Source organism: Seriola dumerili, unplaced genomic scaffold, assembly GCF_002260705.1.
Source record: "Seriola dumerili isolate Sdu_G_001 unplaced genomic scaffold, Sdu_1.0 BDQW01000052.1, whole genome shotgun sequence".
Classification (NCBI taxonomy): domain Eukaryota; kingdom Metazoa; phylum Chordata; class Actinopteri; order Carangiformes; family Carangidae; genus Seriola; species Seriola dumerili.
Genome location: NW_019174307.1, coordinates 8,201,846 through 8,225,081, shown reverse-complemented (window position 1 = coordinate 8,225,081; position 23,236 = coordinate 8,201,846). Strand labels below are relative to the sequence as shown.

Below are 23,236 nucleotides of genomic sequence, written 5' to 3'. Positions count from 1 at the left end.
GTCAGTGTTCACATAGTTTTGCTAAGATCAAATAAATTTAGGGTCTTAATAATGACTTTCAAATGTCATTGCACAATTGAAAGAACATTAGCACAATTATGGAAGAACCTTCGTGGTGATGACAGAGAAATGCTCTAACAGTGACAAAACAAACAGAAGCCACAAATGATTTTGAATTTTGCTGATAAAGTAATGCACTTGATGAGATATGGTTCTACCAACAACTGTAACACACTGAACATGAGACAGCCAACACAAAACCCCTTGCAAATTCTGTACACAGAATTATGATAATAATATGAGTGATAAGTATGATTCATGGTATAGTGCGTAGCACTGGCATACCAGCACCAAGCCATATGAAGATATAATGAGAAACCTGTAAGCTTATAGCGGTAACAAAAAGCACTACCACGTTCAGCAATACTTCATCATACCAATACGAAATGCCCGGCCCAAACGACCACAGCAAGAAAAAGAAAAATGCAAGCGCAAATATAACACACAATAAAACCAGGTTAAGTTAAAAGAATGTGACTCTTTTCACCAACAAGCCTGTGTTGCCTTGCAGCCACAGCAGAGTGCAGAGAGAATTACTTGCCATTCCACCTGAATTGTAATGTTTATGTTACAGTATATGCTTATGGGTTCCCTTTGACACATCTGGTGTTCTTATACAGTGGACAATGCAGTAACATGCAGGCAGGGAGAGCAGAGGGCAGGACACACCTGTCTCAGGGCTCTCCTCACCCTCTGCTTCCTCCTCCTCTCTGTCCATTGAGCTTTCTGCAGCAGCACTAACTGCTTCGATCGGCTCCAGGTCTAGGTCCTGAGCCTCGTCTATGGCCTCTGCCTGCTCTAAGGGCTCAGCTTGGGGGCTGTCCAGCTCAGGCTCTTCCCCACTCCATTGCTGCTCATCAAGAGCTGCCTCGGACTCTGCTGCCTCTGCACTCTCCTCCTCCTCTTCCACCTCCTCCTCGTATTCAGCTGTAAGAGCCTCCATGGTCTCTTCTTCTCAAAAACAGGGTGAGAGGGGGACACATTAAGACTACAGGCAACACAGACTTGGCTTATGTGAGAACACAACTTATGATGGGACACTTTCAGCTCTGGGAAAAGATTACCTAAAGTGCTTGTCTGTTCACAAATACAGGTACATTACACATAAAGTACAGAGTGTTGTATGCAAGTGTGTTTTCTACTTTGGTCGCTTAGTGTACAGAATATGTAAGGAATCTATAACGATATATAGCTTCAAGGCATGCCTACAACCTAGATTGACCTAACGTCATTGCTGACTGAGGTTGTTTAAGAAAAATGGAAACATAAATGAAGTAGTAACACTTCATGGACTAACACTGCACTATTGTAGAAGAAACTCTGTTCAGAGCATTTCTGAAATCTCTGCCTGCAGTCCAGTGCAGTAGAAAGCAGAGTGCTTCAGATTCCCGACACAGCACGTACTGGATTTTGAACTGTGTAAGCTTTGCTTTGCTTAGTATATTAATTGTGTTAGTCTAGGACATGCTGCTATGGAGAAATATTGAAGGAGTTAAGGTCTATCAGTGTATTCACTGGGAGGGGGCGGTGGTACAAATGAAGTTCTTGTCTGCTGATGAAGCTGTCCATTCAACAGATTTATTTTGATGATAACAGCCTGAGAGTGGCCTACAACAGAGAACTGAGAGTAGGCCATGTTGTGTACTTGTGTAGCCTTAGTGAAAACTCACTGAGGTCCCAGGTTCTGTCTATGTATTTGGGCCAACAATTTTGAAAAGAAACATCTTGTATCTTGTCGTTTTTAAGAGAATAATAATAATAATGATAATAAATACTGATGTAATTGTTAAGAAGGTTGTATGCGGGTACTTGTGCTGGTGAGCTGAAAGTCTTGGTTGTTGCCACAGTGAGAGTGTACGAGTAGTTAGGGATGAGTATAGAGGGTCTGACACAGTGCAGCATAATTACAGGAATAAGGGGTAGTCTTAAGGAATGAGCCAAAACACAACTCTGGGAGATGATTTGTAGAGAGAAATTTGTGCACAGGGGTCATCAGTCATGCGCGATATCTTTAAAAAAGCCATTTTGGCCTTAAATCATGTCTCAAAAGTCAACCCTGTGGTCTTACTGATGAGAACTGTAGTGTATTGTGTCCATTGACTGAATCACAATAAAACATTGTCCTCCTTTAGAGACATCACTGCTATGTGTTGGACTTAATGGCATGGCAACCACAGGTAGCAATAGCTTTGGGTGAAATAAATAAATAAATAAAAAGAAATATGACTGTTAAACAAATATGAAATTGCTCAGATTTTGAGCGAACAAACATCACAAGGACGCACAAACACACACAAAGACGGACGAAGAGACGAACTGACGGACGGAGAGACGGAAGGACGAGAGGAGGGAGGGATGGAGGGAGGAGGTCAAATCACAGAAGAGGAAACTGGTGTTAAAAAGAGAAAGGAGAGAAAGAAAGAGAGCGGAGATGGAGGGGGAAATGGCAAAGAGGAACCATGCGTGGTTCACCTTCAATCTGTCTAAAGGCCACGGCCTGCCCTGTGGGGCGAGAGCCCGAGTGCGTCCACTCTGGGCTGAACAATGGGTGCTCATAGTACTCCTCGTCGGAGTGGTAGGGGTCGTCCTCGGGCACGGAAACTGAGATGGAGGGGGCGAGGAACTTGCACCTCTCCCGAGAATTTTGGAAGCGGCGGAGAGGGCCCGCCTCCTCCTCATCCCCTACATCTACAAACAAGACAGACACAAGGAGAAGAACTGCAGGGAAATCTGGACACACAGACTGAAAGAGAGAGAGTGAAGAGTGTGAAAAGAGAGAGAGTGAAAAGATAACGGAAACAAAGAAGAAAAGAATAAAAGAAATGGAGAACACGCCAAAGAATGTCCACTTTAAAGGTGAGTTAACATAATATTGATTATTAGAAAAACAGAATGACAATTTAGCAGGGGCTTTTGAAATTTTGGTTTAAAAAAAAAACTAGGTTTGCGCAATTAGTTTTCAATTATTTAAATTTTTGATCTTTTAAACAGCTTACAGTCACAAAACAGTTTTAGACACAAAAAAGTCAGTTTACAAAATTGTTTCAACAACATATTCATTTGGTTTGTGCCTTAAGGGTTTTTTTATTTTGATCTTTGTCATTTTCTGATAAAAAATAGTGAAATGTCATGTCACAGAAGTATAGTATCTTAACTAAGAGATATTTTAGTGGTAGGCTACAATAGAAACAAATTATGATGTATATCTGTTTATTAATTTTTTTGACTTAGCTCCTCATCTGAGATTTGTAGCTATGATAAGACACTGTACTTGGCTGAAAGGGAGGTCATATTTATTCAAAAGTTTATCTGGAGCTGGCTGTGGTCTTTGAATTTTTAAGAAAATATAAAATATAACCAATTTCTTTACTTGATAAATCTATTCGTGACATTTTAAGATGGACATTTTCTGCAGTGAACAGGGAGATAAAGCTTGAGGACAAAAAACAAAAAAAAGGGAAAATTTAAAACAAGCAAAAAAAAAAACAAAACAGAGAGAGTCACCAGAGAGGGGAATGCAAGAAGACAATGCTTGATTGAGAGCAAGAGAAACATAACACACACAGGACACTGACAAGGAGACAATGACAAGCAACTTAAAGGTGACCAAGCTTCGGGGGCCAGCCATACTCTGACACCAGCAAAATCAGTATATTGCATTGTCTGACAGAGATATCGATACAAAATGAATGATTAAACTTTAATAAAAGACCTACAATAAAAAAGTAATTCAACACTTAAAACAACAGTTATAATACTAAAATAACAACACGTGTTTTCCCATTGCTATTACACAAACAAACCTCTACACCTACACAAACCTCTGGATCCAGTCAAACAACTGTCCAGTCAGACATCCTCTAAAAATCATTTTCGAAAAACACAGAAAAACCAATTTGTAGCTCAAAAGGTTATATTTAAAAGACCACTACCTCTGACACCCTGAGATGACCAAGCCTTTCAGTGCCTACTTGTTATGTATGATATCCGCAGGTACTGAATATTCAGGACAACCTCTTAGATCTGAACTGTACAAGTGACAAAACAGACCATCTGTATTTGGTGCATGGCTGGCCCACGCTACAGACTCTCCTCATTACATTCCAGCTACTGCAGACTGAGCAGACGTAAACAGAAAGACAAAGCATAAAGCAGACAGAAGTTTTAGTTGTAATGTACAGCCATTTCTTGTAATCAGCTGCACAAAAATTACTACATAGCTTCAACTAAACTTTGGAAGTCAAATGTAAAGAAAGAAACTGTGTCACAGTGCTAACAGACAAAATGAAAGACAACAAATTCTGTAAAGCATTTAGGTGTAAATGAGGTATTTTCAGCCATTTATCAGCATGGCATTCCTAATCTTGTGACATCAGAGGGCTAGCAGACACTGTTACCTCTGCGCTAGTATGCCTATTTAAGGCTAACTAGCTCACCAAGATGATTCAGTAAATGTAGACTACATTTCTACAGTATGCAGTGGCTTTATTATATTAGCTAATTTCCTTTGTATGCATTACTTTTGTTATTAGGCATCAGTCTTAGCCAGAAAATTTGTTGGCTTGAGCTTGAGGGCAGCTCTGTTTTCATGTTTATAGAGCTAAAACTCTGATGTGTAGCCACAGCCAAACACATACAAAAAGACTGACACAGTGGACAGTGACAAGAAAACACAATGTACACGCAAAACACACGACAAAATTCAACTGAAAAAGACAAACAACAAGAAGTTGAAGGGTTACCTAAATTGGCTGTCATATTAGTGTGTAGGAAGACAGCGAGGTGTGGAGGTTAGAAAAGGAAATGAAAGAAGAGGATGAAAAAAAGAGTGCACTTGATGTAACAAGGTGGTCATGCATGTGAGCCTTTCTTTCTTGAAGAGATAAAGGGTGATGACAATGAAGATACAAATTGTATCTGTCCCAGGTGTACGATGAGGAGGAGGAAGCAGGATTTCAGAAGAAATGGATGTCTGAAAAATGGAAAACATGTTCCTGCTTTTAGCAAATCTGGTATGTAGCAGGTTTCTTGAAGGGGTATCAATATGTAGTTTGCCCCTTAGACGTGGGGAATGTCCTGAGAGGGGGGACTGAAGAGTACCCTGAGAGCCAACCCACATCAGTACCCCAGTGTGTTGCTGACCACAAACCTCCAGAAGCTACAGTCATGGGAGAAAAGGAAACCACAGTCTTCTCCATTAGAGAGATACTCTCATAAACACATTGGCCCTACCTTGTTCCAGAGGACCAAAGTGCTCTGCAGCAGGTGAGGGGGGAGGAGAGGGAGGCAAATTGGTGGTGTCTTCAACTGCAAATGGAAGAGGAAGAGGGAAGAGGAGGAAAGTGCATAGTTATAAAAATTACATACTGTAAAGGGCGTTGAGCATCTGCTGAAAGAGATATCATCTCTATTTCATGCACTCTTCTTCCTTGTCGAAAAGTAGTGCCTACATTACCCACAACGCAACTCAATTGCTGACAGTTCGGTTGGAGATTCTAGGGTGTTATGCAAGGAGCATCTTGAGCAACTAGTGGGCTGCAAGTGACATCGATTGAGGCAATTTATCAGATTTCACTCAGCTCCCCCTGGAGCCATAAAAAAAAGGTTTATAAAGGCTTTATGTGACATTTCCCTTGATATAAGCTATCTGCTTTTATTTGTATTTTGTTTGCTGTATTAATACATCAATGTAAAATATTTTCCTGTATCATCTATCCATCTCATAGTCACTTATTATAATGTTCTCAAAACAGCCATCGTCCTCTTTTAGTGAGGTGAGCAAATGCTCATACATGACTTACACTACTGACTGCAACATGTTTTTAACATACTCTTTGCAATAAGGTGGGCTTTTCAAATTAAGATTGTTCCACTATGCTGCTGCACTGCTCAACTGAACACCTTGCTGCATAACTCTCTGCATCCACAGTTGTAGCTTTAGGTTCACATGGGGATTATTATTATCTCTCCCCAGTCTCTGCTGTGATTAGCTTAGCGTATGCTTACAAGGGGTAACTGTTTACTTTGTAAATATGCTCTTCACAATTTTAATATTTAGATAGAACGAATGGGTGCTCTGGTTTGCTCATACAGTGTAAAGACGTACAGGTTAAGTGAACTGGTGACTCTTTCCCATACTGTGGCTGTTTGAGGGACTGGCGACCTCTCTAGGATTTACCCTGCCTAATGTTAAGCTGGGACAGGCTCCAGCCCTCTGCGACCAATGGATGGAAGAAAGAATGATCTCTGCTACTAACACAACTGTGTGTGCGTGTCTGTATGTGTGTGAGTGTGTGTGTGTGTGTGTGTGTGTGTTTTACCTGATGGCAACCTTTGAGTCTCCTGTTCTCCCTTCAGTACTGCCACAGCTTCTGCCGTCACTTCCTGCACAATACGCGCTGACACTTGCTCTAGTAGACACAAACACACACACACACACACACACACACACACACACACACACACACACACACACACACACACACATATACACACACACACACACAGGGTCAATCAACTTTAAGATTGGAGTTGGAAAGTTTTCATCCATCCATCCAACCATTTTCAACCACTTAATCCGGGGTCGGTTCACAGTGACAGCAGGCCAGGCAAGGTAGCCCAGACATCCCTCTCCCCAGCAACTTCTTCCCACTCCTCCTGGGGTATCCCAAGTCATTCCCAGGCCAGCTGAGATATATAATCTATTATATATCCAGTACTGGATATATATAGTGATTTTGTTCTGGGCCTGCCCCTGGGTCTCCTACCAGTTGGACGGGCCTGGAAAACCTCCACTGGAAGGCGCCCAGGAGGCATCCTAATCAGATGCCCAAACCACTTCAACTGGTTTCTTTCAACATGTAGGAGCTCTTCTTTGAGCTCCCTCCATTTTGGCCTTTTGATATCAGCCAGGCTCAAAGGGCCTCTTTTTTCAGTTTGACGGCTTCCTTCACCACCGGTGTCCACCAGCGGGTTCTCGGGTTGGTACCATGACAGGTAACGATGACAAAAGTTGAAATGTTTAAGCTATTCATTTGTATAAAATCCCAAGACTCCATGTAAAAAAGATGCAATAAAACCCCAGCTGCTCCATTACATCAGGACACTGTGGTTATACTGAGTAGCTTGCAGGTTTTAGTCAGTGAAATGACAGACAAGGTGATCCTAGATGACGACATGATGCTCAGTCAACATTCATGGGATATATCGATGTTAACACATACTAAATTTGTCAAGGATGGATTCTTGCATCCATTTCACTTTACTGTGTTTTTGAATCATGTCACTCAAAGCCTTAGATGAAAGCCAGTGTGAGGGAGCTGAAATTGTTTCCATAACTGCGGGGATGCTAGGGTTGCTGGTGAAGGATGTGAGTGTCACCATGGAAACAAAGCATTCTCAAAAAGTACAGACTGAAAATTAAACCTGGACCAGATGAGAGTGTACAGTGTGAGATAAAAAAAAACACTTTTTTCTCTGTTTTCATCATAGAGGCAAAAAGGTATTTTATTTGCAAGGACTTGATGTTTCTGAAATGCTGGATTTATAAAAATGATTCTAATCCCAGAACTGAGGTATAGACAGTAATACCCACTCTGCAACATTTCAAAAAGGAATCCATGAGGTTTACCTGAAAAGTTTCGATGCATCACTTTAAGTTTAATATTATTTTTGATTTTAATTTGGTTTTGAGCAACTCATAAAAGTCAAAGTCCTAAAAAACTGTACAAAAAAATTATTACTTTTTATCCAGCCATTACACTCACATCTAAGCTGAATCTAAAAATATAAGAGAGAGAGAGGGTACCAAATGCAGAATCGCTAAAATCGAAAGCTGAGGTTATACAGTATGTATGGTATACACTAGATAGTAAACAGATTTTAGATCATTCAATAGACTGAGTCATTTGTAAAGGATTGGACACCATTAGTGCTTAAATACTTGACCTTGGCAACCTGGTACTTTGTAATTTTGAACAGTATTTGGACATAATGAAACTCAACAGTAATTTTGGTTTGGTGTCCATACTTAACCGCTAATTTATATTATCCAAATCTCTATGTAATTAGTTTCTGGCACGAGTCTGCCAGCCTACTTGGGTGGCGATGGATTTAGTGTGAGATAAGGTGAGCTGTTTGATGTTGCTGGATATTTCCGTCTGTTAGAATGGCTGCAGTGGACTATGAGCAGCCAGATTGAACATTACAATCCCCTTCTTTATCTTTCATTCAAGGCGAAGCATCTACCCACTCTGAGGATGACACTGAAATGCAATTACAGCTTGCAGATAAATAAAATTTGATATTAATTTTGTCCTTTTGCAAGAAATTTGAAGTAATATTGCATTTGAACCCTTTATGACAGTGATGTCAACATTTAGAAAGAGGCTGTCAACATTGCCTGGCTGTCTGACACTGGTGGACAGGAAGTGATAAAAAGGACATTACTGTAGGAAAAGGCTTGAGTTGAAACCCTCCAGGAGCAAACTGGAGGTGAATCTTACAGAAAGAAGTGAATCTGTGACAATGATGTATGCATGTGTTTTAATGTGGGAATAGGACTTTTTAATCAATTTTGCCCAAAACTGGGAGCAAAACAGAGACAATTTCCTAAACTGGTCTCTACATTCAAGCTTACATCTGTGTGCGTATATGTGTGTAAGAATCTGTTTAAATATAGTCTGGCATGCAAGGGGACCTGCACAGTTCTAATCAAAAACTGCCTTCATATGCATAGTAACAGTGGCTATGTGGGATTGGGTGGCAGTGTGATGCTTTTACTGCTGCTGTTTCAGGACCTTCTTCTATCCAACATCACCCACACATCAACACAAACAAGCTGGCAGGCATACACACACATGCAATTACACACATACACACACTTCTTCCGGGAACACTTAACACAGCCCACTCATCAACTCAAAGCAGCCATTTCCCATTCTCAGTACCAAAGTGCAATAAACGTGTACCACTTATTGACTGCTTCCAGACAAAATCTTTTCTTCCAGTACTGGAAAATAGAGCTGAAAAGTGTCAATGTAAAACACAATCATTGGGTGTAACCAAATAACTAAAAACAGCCCCTAGAGCTGAGACCTGGGGAAACTAAACCTGCAGATCTGTGTGAATGGTTCCATTTTCTTAGTGAGACAACACCTCCTGTGCATGAAGAAGATACATTAACTATTTCATGTTTCAGTGCCCAATCGTGTGAGCAAACATCCTAGTAGCTCACTGTTGATCAAAGATGTTCAAAGATGGGTTTTGAAGATTTTAGGATCAGTTTCAGACCGTGTTTGTCTAATGGTGTCCATGACAAGTCTCAAAGGTTTATCAAAGCAAGAAGCAAATACATACAGAAGGTATTCTAAACACTAGCACAGAATAGTGGAAGTACAGCTTAATTATGCAGTTGAAACAAATCACATGACACTGTTGACCAGTTGCAGGTGAGGCGCTACTGTATCAAGAGTGGTGAATGAGGAAAGACTCTGCCACCAAGGAAGAGTTTATGCTGAAAATTGGCAAAAGAAGAAATCCATTGAAATGGCAAGTGGAGATAAATGAATGTCCAAAAAAAGAGAGAAAATGCTAACTGAGAGCTCAAGCATTTGCCTTTGGACGATTAAAATAAACACAAAACATGCACTTACATCTTTTTCAGACATATGCCTTAAGTGAAATTCAAAAGCCAAATCAAGAGCACTGGATGACAACACTTCATTAAGATAGCCTGCCTACAGAAAGTTTAGAGTATTTGTAACATTTTAACAGGTTATTAGTTGAGATTCAACTAAACCTAACCCTAAAAACCATGAAATGGTTTACTAATTGTTGGTTGAATATTTGTATATATGTTGTTGAACATTAGAATGTCCAACAAATATAAATACAAATGTCTGTTAAGAATACAAATATATACAATATGATACAAATATAAATTTTACAAATAAAGTGTAACCCACTGGATTCAATAAGACATTATGGTTTGTTTACCCTTTTAAACAAATCCAAAGACATGCACATTCACAAAGCAATAGTACTGTTAAATTGACCTTGTCACATCCACAAAGCTAGCTGGCAGTGATGAAAACAAGCCTGGCCTGGTTGTCTCAGCATTTATATGACAGAGTGATGTCAAATGACATAGCCGCCTGCCTTTCATTGGCTTTGACAGCAGAATAAACCACATGCGCAAACAGCTGCTTTGATGTACAGAAAGGCTGCACCATATCTGTAGATCTACATCAATAACCAAAAGTCAAATCATACGCACACACATATGTACATACGTACACACACACACACACACACACACTCTCCAGTGAGGTAAAAGCGTGTATTACCTTAGACTGAAGCTGAGATCGCTCTCTCTCTCTGAGCAGAGACTACGACTGGGAGCCCTGAGTCAATGCAACACAAAGCCAGACTGCAACACACAAACACACACACGTACCCTCTCTTACACACACACACACACACACACATAGCAAGACTGAGAGGGCACGGAGAGAGCAGGAGTGCTGTTTGGTATGATATCACCCAGCACCCAAAATGTGTAAAGCAAGTGGTTGCCATAGCAACAGACTGCTGGTGGGCCACTGCCTTGGGTCCATATGCAATTCAGATGCCAGAATTATACTGTGGCTGTTTCAGCCTCTGAGCTACTGCGTCTACAGCCTCCAGTAAACAGGAATGATGGCTGTGATGCGGCTGGACCTTATTACTTGATTTCTACTGATACACGACGTAAATCAGAGTAAATCTAACAAAGCCCAGATTTTTTCCCAGTGAAATACATATGATTTCTTAAATATTTTACTAACAAAACAACATAAAACCAAGAACTGATTGGAAAATAATATCTATTGCTATGTATTTTTGACCAGTGAAAATACAACAAACCAGTTACTCTGTATATTCTATTTTCAAACAAAAGCTCAAATTTAATATGAAGATTTCTTGCATGGATTCATTGAATGTAGCCTGAATGTAAAAAAAGACAGGATAAAAGAAGTAACTGTTAACATGTCATTTTACACATGACTGCAAGACGTCACTTGTCAGAAAAACATGAAGACAGGTCATTTTATTTTATAGCACTGAGCTGCATCTGTTGAGGAATTTAGCATCTCTTAATTGTAGATTAATATCTCATAATTACAAGATCTATATGATAGAAATGGCAAAGTCCTTGTTGCACAGTGCATTGGACAGATCATTCTATCATGTTGGTCACACCACATAATCCCATCCATCTGAGTTCTTTTTTTGCAATGCTGAAATGAATGAACTCTTCAGTAGCGGTACACATCACTGTGACAATCTTCAGTCGGACAGTCGTTAGTCACTGCGTCAGACGTCTAGTTCTAACGACAGTTGTCATACAGTATACCGTTCAACTCCACCTCCACTAAGAGGAATTCATGAATAGTTTGAAGAAACAGAAATTATGGGAAGAGAAATTACATTAAGACACAAGTAAACCTTTCAGTAGCCTAAACAGAGAGATCGAGTGAGTACTGTCTCACATGACAGTATGTGTGCAGTATGTAGTGGCACTGAAAAGGCACTAAGATGTAGCACATTCATATATTCATTCCTGTCCCTGAATATCAATACTGTGCAGTGGATCTCTTACTGTAAGATGTCAGCCATACTCAATTATTATAAAACTTTAATTGATCGATATTTGTGACTGCAGTTGCTCCTCTGCTGTCAAACATCAGGATACCACTTCCTCCGCTCCATTCTTGTCGCCACCCTCTCATAATTTACTACATTTACAAAATGTACTACCCTTAATATTTAATTGACATTTGTTTGTATTTTATTTATGTAATAGTGTTATTGTGTTTCTCCATATTGTAATTTTCCTATTTGATCTATGTCTTCTCTGTATACACAACGTCTATTACATCTCCATTGCGGAATCCCTCCTCAGTTGCTGTTCCTGAGATTCTTCCCATTTGTTTTTTGTGAAGTGTTTCCTCATCCAAAACAGGGGGCAAAGAATAGACAGTTATATATGTTGTTCAGATTGTGAAGACCTCTGAGGAAAAGTTGTTATATTAATTTTGAGTTTTAGAAATAATATAAAATATAAAAAACAGGGACTTATATCAGCTGATGATTAAAGCGGAACTCCACCGACTCCACCACATTAAAACCTGTTTATAGGTTTAAGGGAGTACTGTTGCATATCTGGAAAAATGCTGTATTTAGCCCATTGTGGCTTCAGAAGAAGCCTTGCAGAGTATGATAACTCGTCTTAAAGTGATGTCACTTGAATCAGCGCAGTTGGGACTGAAGACTAGAAATATGAGTGGTAAACAACTCTGGGTGTGTGGAGTTAGAAAGATGTGATTTAACCAGATGTCCGTGGCCCACTCCTCATCTCTACTTGAGGCTAGCAGCTCCAGGATACGTTAACCACTACTACTAGCATCACAATCCCAATCACAAACTGAACTGTCGGTGTTTGAGTTGCACTGTGAGTAATGTAGTTAATAATGTGACACAGGTTTTACGAAGGAAAAAGAATGTGTGAATTAAAAAAGAATGTTACTTGTTCTGCTGTATTAACTTTGATCTTCTTTCTTCAAACTGCCCAGTGTCAGTCCCACTAGTCCCACAATGATAAAAGTGAAATGCTACATCAGTAGAAGACTTTTTTGATACATAAAAACATGTGATGTGGCATGTGTTATATTGGTTTTATGTCCTTTAAAAAATTTAAATGTTCACCGTTTTGTCAAAAAATATGCTCACATTTGCATTTTTTAAGTGCCAAAATATTTTGTAAAAAAAGGTTTACTGAATATGTCCCACAGATTCAAACATCATCAGACTTTGGATTTAAACATTTTTGTTTGTGTCCATTCTTCAAACCAAAGTGTCATTTGGCAAATCTCCTCTCTGCTGCTGCCAAACATACTGATTTAAGCTTATGAAATGGACTTTAACAACAGAAAATGTTGTCCAGGCTTCTTGACACGATGCCCAGTAACTTGTGTCAGCTCAATGACATAAACATCAGTCAGCGCTACATCCCTAATATAACACAAGGGTTTCCTCAATTTATGTAAGCCAACCCCTCCCTAGAATAAGCTCAGCAACCTTTTGCATTCTTTCTGTTTCTATCAGGTCACTCTGATTTTTGTTTCCTTTCTTTCTCTTGAGCAGTTCCAGCATGGCTGACTGATTTGTTTCAACTTCATTTCAAAGGAAAGTCAAGAGGGCAATTTCGTGCTTCAATAGTTCTTGTTGTGTCTGAAGAGCTTTTCACAGGGACAGGAAGTTCACTGAGTGCCAGCCTCAGCCCTTCTGTCACCCATCCTGCCCCACTTACCCACCTCCCACTTCTCACCCTTCCCAGCTCTGGAGCAATGCTAATACATGCTGACAAGACGCTCTGCGGAGAAACACAGCTTTGGTTTCACAGCTGCCAAGAGAATGTGTCATTCTTATGCTGATGATTAGACAACATGTATCAATATACTGATCATCATTATAATTACATATTACTGTCAGTAAAGGCTGGAGAGTTGGAGCTTCCCTTGATATGTGAGAGAACTTTCCTTATAAATGGATTCATTTTGTCCATTTTATTTTCTATTTCTACTACAGTGTGTCATTACTAACCATTGTTAAAGAAGATTGTAGGTTTTAGTGATGGTGGAGATACTTGTTGGTATCTTGATTTTAGAGACATCCACTCACTTGATCTCATGATCTTGATCTCTGCTGCCTGATGGATGACACATTTGATGCAGGGCCGTAACTGTTTCAGAGCCCCTGAGGAGAAGCTCTTGAGTCAAATAATTCATTCAAAGCATTTACAGTTTATCATATCTAATCAAGTTCCATTTGCTGAAGGTGCAGGCACGCCTGACTTTTAAAGGGAATGGAAGATGGCACTCTGATCGGTTTATCGTATGTTATGCCCGAAAGACTGCCATAATTAATTCAGTGACTAAGTACAGTCCATTTGAACCATGCGCCTGGCGCAGCAAAAAGGGGATGTGAACATTCCCTAAATGCGCTTTAGACCATGTGCTTTAGACCATGTGCTTTGGATTGTTAAAACAGAGCCCTATAATTGTTTGTGTGTAATTAAGCCCATTGTGTTTCACATACTTTTCCTATATGTGAACCCTATTCCACTGTATAATGAATAAGGTCAGTTGCTACAGGGCAGTTACAGTTTGTTTACATAATGTATGACTAGTTATTTGTTCTACAGTCTCGCATACAAGTCAGCTCGATTTGAGTGTTGTCGTGATTTGAAGTGTCATTGTGATAATAATGCTGAAAGGATTATAGATCTTACTCTTTCTTTTATGTCAACTTATGAGCAGTTCCATGAAAAATCTTGACACAAGTGTAATGTTCCTGAAAGTAGATGCAATCATCTTGCAATTATCTGCACAAACGACTGAATAAACCTAAATAAAATCAGTCAAATGGCAATGGATATCTGCACTCAAAACTACTGTTATCAGCCTTCTAAACTGGTACCAGTTAGGACCTAATAATGGGTAGATGGGAGGTTAATTGGACTCTTGTCATCACGTGCTAAAGAGCCTTGTCTGTGGCAAGCTAGAGGCAAAAAGAACAAAAGCCCTGGCAAAGTAAATTGTAGGGGAGCTGTTGCCATGGTTACACCATTGGTGCATTATCATTCTTGTCTCCAGGGTGTGAGTGTGGATGGGGTGGGGGGCTAAGGGGTAGAGAGACAGATTTTATGTTTTAATTACAGTACCACTAATAACAGTATCTTATTCTAGTGAGGAGTATTGCAAGCCCACTCACAAGAGGAGACTGGACACAAATGCACATACGCAAAAAAACACACACATACACACACCTGAATACAAAAAAGCAGACATACTGAATGGACTTTTGACTTGCCAGGATCGACACCAGTTACTTCTACAGAATCACATAACTTATTGACAAAACCTTTTTTAGAACCGTCTCTTCTGTATCATCATTGTGCGAGCACATCTGGACATTAAAATGACCTGACCTGCTTGCACTTTGCTTGAGGACCTCTGCTATGCACATCTGAACAGTGCTTCTGATGTAATGCTTCCACATCACACATCCACAGACCTCATCTCCACTTAATTTCTATCTTTACATTTTTAAAACTGACAAAAATCATTAATATGTATTCCATTCCCCATGTATCTTACTATCCACTGGGTGCAAACTGTCTTTGGGATTTGCATGTGTAGCAGATATACCTGGCAGAGCATCAGTCACAAGCCATTAAAGAAGTTCATTTTAAGGACACACAGTTATGGACCCTATATTGACACTCTGTTACTCTTCCCACCATCAAACTATCAAAATGATAGGAAACAGAGACAAAGGACCCTTCTCCCTAACAAACAGACCATGCTGTTAGCATGTCAGAGAGACACTCAACCAGACCATGGGTCAAAGAGACAGCTCCAGAGGATCAACGAATGGACACCATGAAACTGGAGAGCATAGGCACAATCTCCCATTGTAACAATAAGACTCTGCCTATTGATATTTGATTGTTTCTTATATAGGAAAAGAAGTTGTGAATCCTGGCCTCTCTCTCTATGTTCTCGCTTTCAAATATCTCTAAATGGAGCCTTACACATATGCACAACACACACTAATACATATGGGAACACACATATGCACACACATATGCACACAACACACACACAACACACACACACACACACACACACACACACACACACACACACACACACACCCAACACAACACAACACACACACACCACACACACACACACACACACACACACACACACACACACATGCATACAGGCGCGCGCACACACACCACACACACACACACACACCACACACACACACACACACCAACCTCCCTTCCTCTGTCCCTCTCTAGATAAGAGTCATAAACTACAACCCACATTCCAATCCTGGGTAGTGACCAGCAGAACTCTCTTCACAGACACAGATCTGAGGAAGAATATATAATGAAATATCTAGCTGTTCTGTAACTCCTGAGATGTCTCTATGTAATAGGTCAATCCCAAACTTCTATCCTATAGAATGTTTGAAATGTAACATGTAGACTTTAAGACAACGTCCTTCATGTGACAATACTGTCAACATCCTTCACACAAGGTAACGCACACTACATGACATCTAGAATGTCCATATTATTGTTATTACAGTCAAAGAACTGCTGTGTAATCCACATTTATAGACTATTAGTTTTAGGAAATGTTTATTATGTAGTTTGTTCAGTTAACCACTTGTATTATGATTAATTCCAGGTTTGAAGGATGTAATATGAAATCAACACTCGTATTACTCCTGCCTGTCATTATTACTGCCATTAGGTTTATAAGTTGTTTCATTTAATGTTTTATGGTCATGGTGGAAGACGGATGTGCGAGTTTATAGGTAAACTCTAAAATTAAACTATTCAAAAGTTCCGTGGAAAATTACTCTCTTCTCCAAGTTGAAACAAAGGAGAAGACGGGTGACACCTCTGAAACGTGCGCCAGCCCCCAGGGGATAAAATCGTGATCATTTCACAAATTGCTCTTAGCCACAAACTCTTAGCTCTTGGCAACAGCTCTTAGCTCCTAGCTTTTAGCCACGGCTCTTAGCCATTTTTGCACTTTATCGTTTTGTCCACATCCTTCATTCTTTCTTTGCCACATGCTTTTAGTAACATTTTCTTTGTCCACATGCGCAATCTACTAATTTTGTAAGCCAAGTCAAAACCATCTGAACCAAAAAACCAAAACCAAAAGTGCCTCAGAGTAATTTCACCTTTTCATTTTTGAAGATTTTTGACATTTTAGAGTCAACTGGTCAACGGCAGTCTCCTCTAAAGTTATCCAGCCAAAGTTAAGTGCATTATTTATTAATTTTATTTTGCATCAACCCATAAGACACGCCGAGAGATAACACATCTGCCCAGGAACGCCTGTAGAGAAGCCTACAAGAAATCAAGAGTGCCCCAGACAGAAAGTCTACTGGCAAACTCCACCAGAGCTGAATCGCTGAGACACCAGCAGAATTCGTCACAGTGATAACAGGACACGGCCTCCAGGAGAATCCACCTAGAGCCTACATCTCCAGGGTTACCACGGCAACCTCAGCCAAATGGGTTCCAGCCAAGGGTCTCCAGCTATAGTGCAGCCCACAGTAGACCGGTCTTAACCTTCTGCTCACGACTGGGTTGATGCCATAATATAACAATATTTAATCATCAAATCTCATTCATAGACGTAGTATCATTAGCTGTATAGCCATAGTGCATAGCCATAACATATTTTCTCCCACCATTTCATTATTATTTCATCTTTATGATTATTACACCTTGCATTTACTCTGTAGATAATAGTTTAGTTAATAAACTCCTTTATTTACACCCAGCTGTTGTCCTGTTGTATTCTTACAAATTCAATATAATACAATATGATATACAGTATATACAAGACAAAATGTTACAAGTCACATGTTGACACTGGACCTCAACCCAAGCTACTTATACCTGAAAAGAATGCCATGTACGTTGTTTAAGTACATTTTGGCATCACTGAAAACAACACCGAAAAACAAGAAGTCAAACGCAAACACTGTCGAAAAACAATGTCACCAATAATTTGTTCACTCGGATCACATTGTTGAAAACGAAGAGTGCCAAACTACTCTACTGTACTACTCCTAATCAAGGTAAAAGTTTGAAATAATTGAGAGATTGATTTTAAAGTCATATCACCCAGCCCTACCTGATGGTATATTGAGACAGCAACCATAAACTACAATGTAGCCCGTTGTTCCCTTCTAGACATTGTTGCATGACGTTCCCCAGTAAAACAGAAAAGTTATAAGGACGTCTTACCTGCAGTTATAGCGTGAGCCCCAGTAAGCTCCCCATTGAATCCATTCTCCCTGGCAGAGTAGGAGGCTGCGGCCATGTGGGCCCCGCCAGGCTGGCACGTCCTGTATGCTGAGGCCGAGTAGCCATTGGCTCCGTGGGTGCCAGCAGGCTCCTGCCCTCCTGATGGGTCCCACTGGGGGGTACCGTCTTCTGGCTGTCGACTGTCTGCCATGCTGGTGCTAGCTAGCAGCAGGGGAGAGTGGGCAAGGGATGGGGTCTCTCTTTCTGTCTGTAAAACAGAAAGAAATAGATGGAAGAGAGAAGTCAAGGAATGGTCAAAACTCAGCATGATAGCCAACTGTAATCTTAGCACTGTTTCATAGAGGAGAATGAACACTGTGCAGACCAGAGGAGGCTGTAGGGCACGCTGCATTAGTCACATTCACAAATCTGTTTTTGTCAGTCGTCATCCCCTCTCCAGTTCCACTGAGCTTCACTGTTGTGACAATGTGAAAGCGCACCTGTGCTTGTGTGAATTTGTGTGTAGGTGGTTGTGTGAAATACTGCCCTTAGATGTTGGCACGTAGGTGACAGCTACTGGATGAAACCCTATTGATTTGTGCGTGTGTGTGTGTGTGTGTGTGTGTGTGTGTGTGTGATGACTCACATAGCCAGTGGCCCAGGTGGAAATCACAAATGGAGGAAAATGAACAGAGCAGACCTTGGATTTATTTGACTCAGGGTTGTTGGGATACAATGTGGCCTCTGATCAATTTGGCAAGACCCAGTGTTAGACAAATAGTTTGAACCATTGTGGCTTTTACTGTCTAATTTTATCTGAAAAAAATGCAACACCCAAACAGATGGAATGGAGGAGGGGCAATGTAGGGCTTACATGTATATGAAATCCAATCCTGAGTATAGATCTGACTAATCAGAACAACGTAGAGAGGAGATCAAGCAGAAGCAAAAGGAGTAAAATATTGATCAGCCCCCTGAGGCAAAGAATGCAGCAAGAGTCAATGATCTCTTGGCCGATGTTGGGCAGAAGGTGGGAGAAGGAGATGAATGGGTGTGATGTAGCCTTAAGATCAATACACAAGGTTATGTATGTTAAGTCTTTAAGTCAGGCTCTGCTCCCATTCTGTGCATGATTGAGTTAGCTGGATAAGTCCGTTGGCCATTTTGATTATATGTTTTATTTAATATTTTATTTATTGTATGTTGTTCCACTCTCTTCCTAGATAATGACGCTGATGCTTTTTTTGAGGCAGTTTCAGTCTTCCAATAACAGCAGCACCAGTATTGGCCTTCAAAGACTCAAATGAATGTGGCCTTAGTGTGAAAGGGCAGAAAGAGAGATAAACAAAGGGTTGAGTAAGAAAAAGAAAATTGTGAGCCTACAGACAAGCACAACCTTGAGCCTCAACCTCTAGATATTTGCACAAGGGTCGTGGCTGGTGGTACTTGAAGCATTTGCCAAGCAGCCTGTGTAGTTGTGCATAAGGGGATGTGTGAAGGAGCAATTTGTCATTTAGCTCTGCAGCCCACAGAGACCCAGAGATTAAAGAGAAGTCTGCTGGAGAAACAGGAGTCAATAACTGCAGCCTGAGACCAAGGTAGTGCTACAGTGAGCACTGGTCACTGCATTCACAGCAAATTCAATAGTACTGCTCCCTGTCTGCACACTGAGAGAAAAGAACAGACTGGAATAGAATAAAATAGAAAAGTGTAGAATAGTGATTTTTAACCTGCAGTTGGCAGAGGGTCTGTGGAAATATGGAAAGAAAATTTATCCACATATTTAGTTGATTTGACAGGCTGATCTGTAGTATATTTATTGTCAAAATAACCAATTACCTACCAATAATGGCACAAAGCATGCCACCCATTAAGTCAGAGTAGAGAAATGGATAGCTGAAAGTAATGGATAAATGGTTGAAACATCTGGCTAATGCCATTAAGTAGTAGTAGTATGTATGCTAACCTGTCCAAATGGAATAAAATAGTGAAAACAGACAGTAAAGCAGTAAAAAGTAAAACAAACCAAGCCTAAACATCACCAATACCAGACAGTGTTTCAGTATTCAGCCAGCATTTGTGCATGACTATGTTTAAGTGATGCGTTTACCATGTTCACCTTAGTTTAGTGTGTTAGCATGTTACCATTTGTTAATCAGCACAATATGAAAAGTGCAGCTGAGGCTGATGGGAATGTCATTGGTTTTGCTGGTTCTTGGTCATAAACTACAGCACTGACCCAAGCCAAATTTCACAACAATCCATCCAACAGCAGTAGAAGAGATTTCACTCAAAACCACAAATTATGATGGCAATAGAGGAAAAGTCAGAGGGGATCAACAGAGACATTCATGAATTCATGCTCTGGTGAGCCTGAATGTCTGTACAAATATCTCAGGAATCGTGGTGGACAGACCAACTGAGCAACAGAATGACAGACCGACATTGCCCTCCCAGAGCCTGCAGCTAGCGTAACCAAACGCAAACACAGCCTAAACATTGACTATTCCAGGATTGACTATATTTTGTATTTAATAAAAAATTGTAACAACATTAACTTTAATATGATTAATAGTATTAAATAACATCCAGTTTAAAACACATTCAACAAAAACATTTGGAATATAACAGGTGGTGTTAATGACAGGGTACTTTAGATCAACTGACATGCTGTGTGGCCACAATAAAGGTTGAAAACCACAGGAATAGAAAACCATGAGGATAGAGCACAAAGAAGCAGGAAAGCATTAAACAGACAGAAAGAACAGAATAGTAATGCGTAGAATATGTGGTGGCTGTAAGCCCTTGCAGCCTAAATGGATCAAAGTAAGGAGTCAATTGAGCTTTGCATGACTCAGCTCTGAAGGGAAAATCATTGTGAATGAAGCCTCTACAGAGACTCCACATCACATAGTGCTGTGCAGCCTCCTCACTAAATGCTCTCTCTGTCTCTGTCCAAAAGCCATGGCAGTATATTTTAGATCGACCCTACGCTGTCACCCTCTCTTCTGCTGCTTATGTCCCTGCTCAAGCCTCCATTTAAGAGCACTCCTAAAATGAAAAGTCATAAAATGCAGACATGAACTTGCTGCCCTGGTGTTATGTCTCAGTGCTGTCTGTCTGATGATAAAGGTCACTTTGAGCTCCTTGGCTGATATCCAGACCCAACAAGATCATCCTGACTGGTGGCCAGGCTCAGGGTGTCAGTGCTGGTGCATGAAGTTGGAAGGAAGTGTTGGCTGGCTTCCTGGAGGCCTGTTGAGGCTGATGACAATGTTAAGTGTATGGTCTGCATGTTTGTAAGCAGGGGTGCGCTACATGTGTGAATGAAACAGCACCACCTGCTGGGTCGAAGCCTGAAAGAATAAAACAGGACTATTACAAACTAGTATAAAAACTTTGCATGCAGGGTCTTGAGATTAGGGAGGCATTAGGAAACTTTTATCATGTGAAACCGCGTCTATCTTCAGCATAAACCACAAACTGGGGCTGCAATGCAGTACAGTGTTTCATCCCTACTTATTAAGATGCCACTTATTAAGACTGCTCTATTTGTCAACACAAAACACTGCTGTACACTGTATAATGTGAAAACTCTGAATATGATGAGCTGTCAGTAGCAAGGAGAAAAGTGCAGAGGGTTGACAAGAGAGAAGAGGAAAGTAAAAAGAAAGAATCTTGTCAAGATGAAACAGTATATATGGTTCAGATAATATACTATCCTCCAGGCATTGTGTCTAGTGGGAGTGAAACTGTATGAGATGGTGATATGATAGAGTTAGACGTCAGGCATCTCAGTAGACAGCAGGTCTGTTGCACTTGGCAAAAAGCCAGTGGCACTTTGCCAGGGCGATGGTTGATTTCGACACTCTCTCTCTCCCTGTGCCAGCAAAGACTGGAATTGAATAGTGAGCAGACAAGCAGAGCTGGACACTGCTGCTACTCAACATTTATGATAGTGACTTGTACCTTGGAACATCAGGATTTAGCTTTTACTCCCAAATTAAAATATACAGCTCTATCCCTCTATATAGTAAGTATTTTTAAATGTTGTTTTCATTAGTAATTGATCGTAATGACAAGCTTGTTTACACTCACCAAGCACTTTATTAGGAACACCTGTGCACCTGCTTATTCATGCAATTATCCAGTCAATCATGTGGCAGCAGTGCAGTGCATAAAATCATGCAGATACGGGTCAGGAGCGTATTCACATCATCAATGACTGTGTCAAAATGTGAAAGAAAATGTGATCTCAGTGACCTCGGCCGTGGCATGACTGCTGGTGCCAGACAGGCTGGTTCGAGCATTTCTGAAACTGCTGATCTTCCAGGATTTTCACACACAACAGTCTCCAGAGTTTATTCAGAAAAAACAGAAACCATCCAGTGAGCAGCAGTTCTGAGAGAGAGGTCAGAGGAGAATGGCCAGACTGTTTTGAACTGACAGTAAGGCCATGGTAGCTCAGATAACCACTCCTTACAACTGCGGTGAGCAGAAAGGCTTCTCAGAATACACAACACGTCCAACCTTGAGATGGATGAGCTACAAAAGCAGAAGGATACATTAGGTTGTAGTGGACACAGGCTCACCAACACTAGAAAGTTGAAGACTGGAAAAATGTAGCCTGGTCTGATGAATCTGGATTTCTGCAAAGGCAGCAGACGGTAGGGTCAGAATATGGCATCAACAGCATGAATCCATGGGCCCAACCTCCCTTGTGTCAACAGTCCAGGCTGGGGGTTGGTGGTCTAAAGGTGGTGGGAGTGTTTTCTTGGCACACTTTGGGTCCCTCAATATCAATCAATCACAGTTTTAATGCCCCAGCCAATCTTGAGTAGTTACTGAGAATGTGGATCCGTTTACAGCAACCATCTTGTTATGGATACTTCCAGAAATAGTCATTTCAAACTGAACATGACAATGAGTTCAGTGAACTTCAGTGGCCTTACCAGACCTGAATCCTGTAGAACACCTTTGAGATACGGTACAGTGGGAGATTGGCAGCCTGAATGTGCAACTGACAACTTTTAGAATGAAAATGTACTGGTATTACATTATATTGTAATATTCAACACATTTTTTAATATGTTCAGAGGGTCTTATGTAAAATGATGATGGTAAAAACCACTTATCCAAAGCCCCGCACTTGGTTTTCCTGACTTGCTTTTAATGGCATGTTCTGAATTAACTGTGAACTTCAAATGTGAATTTTAAACATCTGAGATCCAAGGGAGGAGCGACAAGTACATAATTTCATGGTATCGATTAATTAAAACATAT

At 40.5% G+C, this 23,236-nt stretch overlaps 1 protein-coding gene across 1 annotated transcript in view; it reads right to left on the bottom strand.

Annotated features, from left to right (window-relative positions):
- The window catches only part of LOC111218866 (microtubule-associated protein 2-like), a 54,549-nt gene that overhangs the window by 24,372 nt on the left and 6,941 nt on the right, over positions 1–23,236 (bottom strand). Inside the window, exons 2-6 of the mRNA XM_022741345.1 lie at positions 17,954–18,221; positions 6,381–6,470; positions 5,293–5,367; positions 2,533–2,748; positions 730–1,011 (exon numbers count right to left, since the gene is read on the bottom strand). Of these exons, the coding sequence (XP_022597066.1) occupies positions 730–1,011; positions 2,533–2,748; positions 5,293–5,367; positions 6,381–6,470; positions 17,954–18,164 (874 nt within the window). The 5' untranslated portion in view covers positions 18,165–18,221. The remainder of the gene's footprint in view (positions 1–729; positions 1,012–2,532; positions 2,749–5,292; positions 5,368–6,380; positions 6,471–17,953; positions 18,222–23,236) is intronic.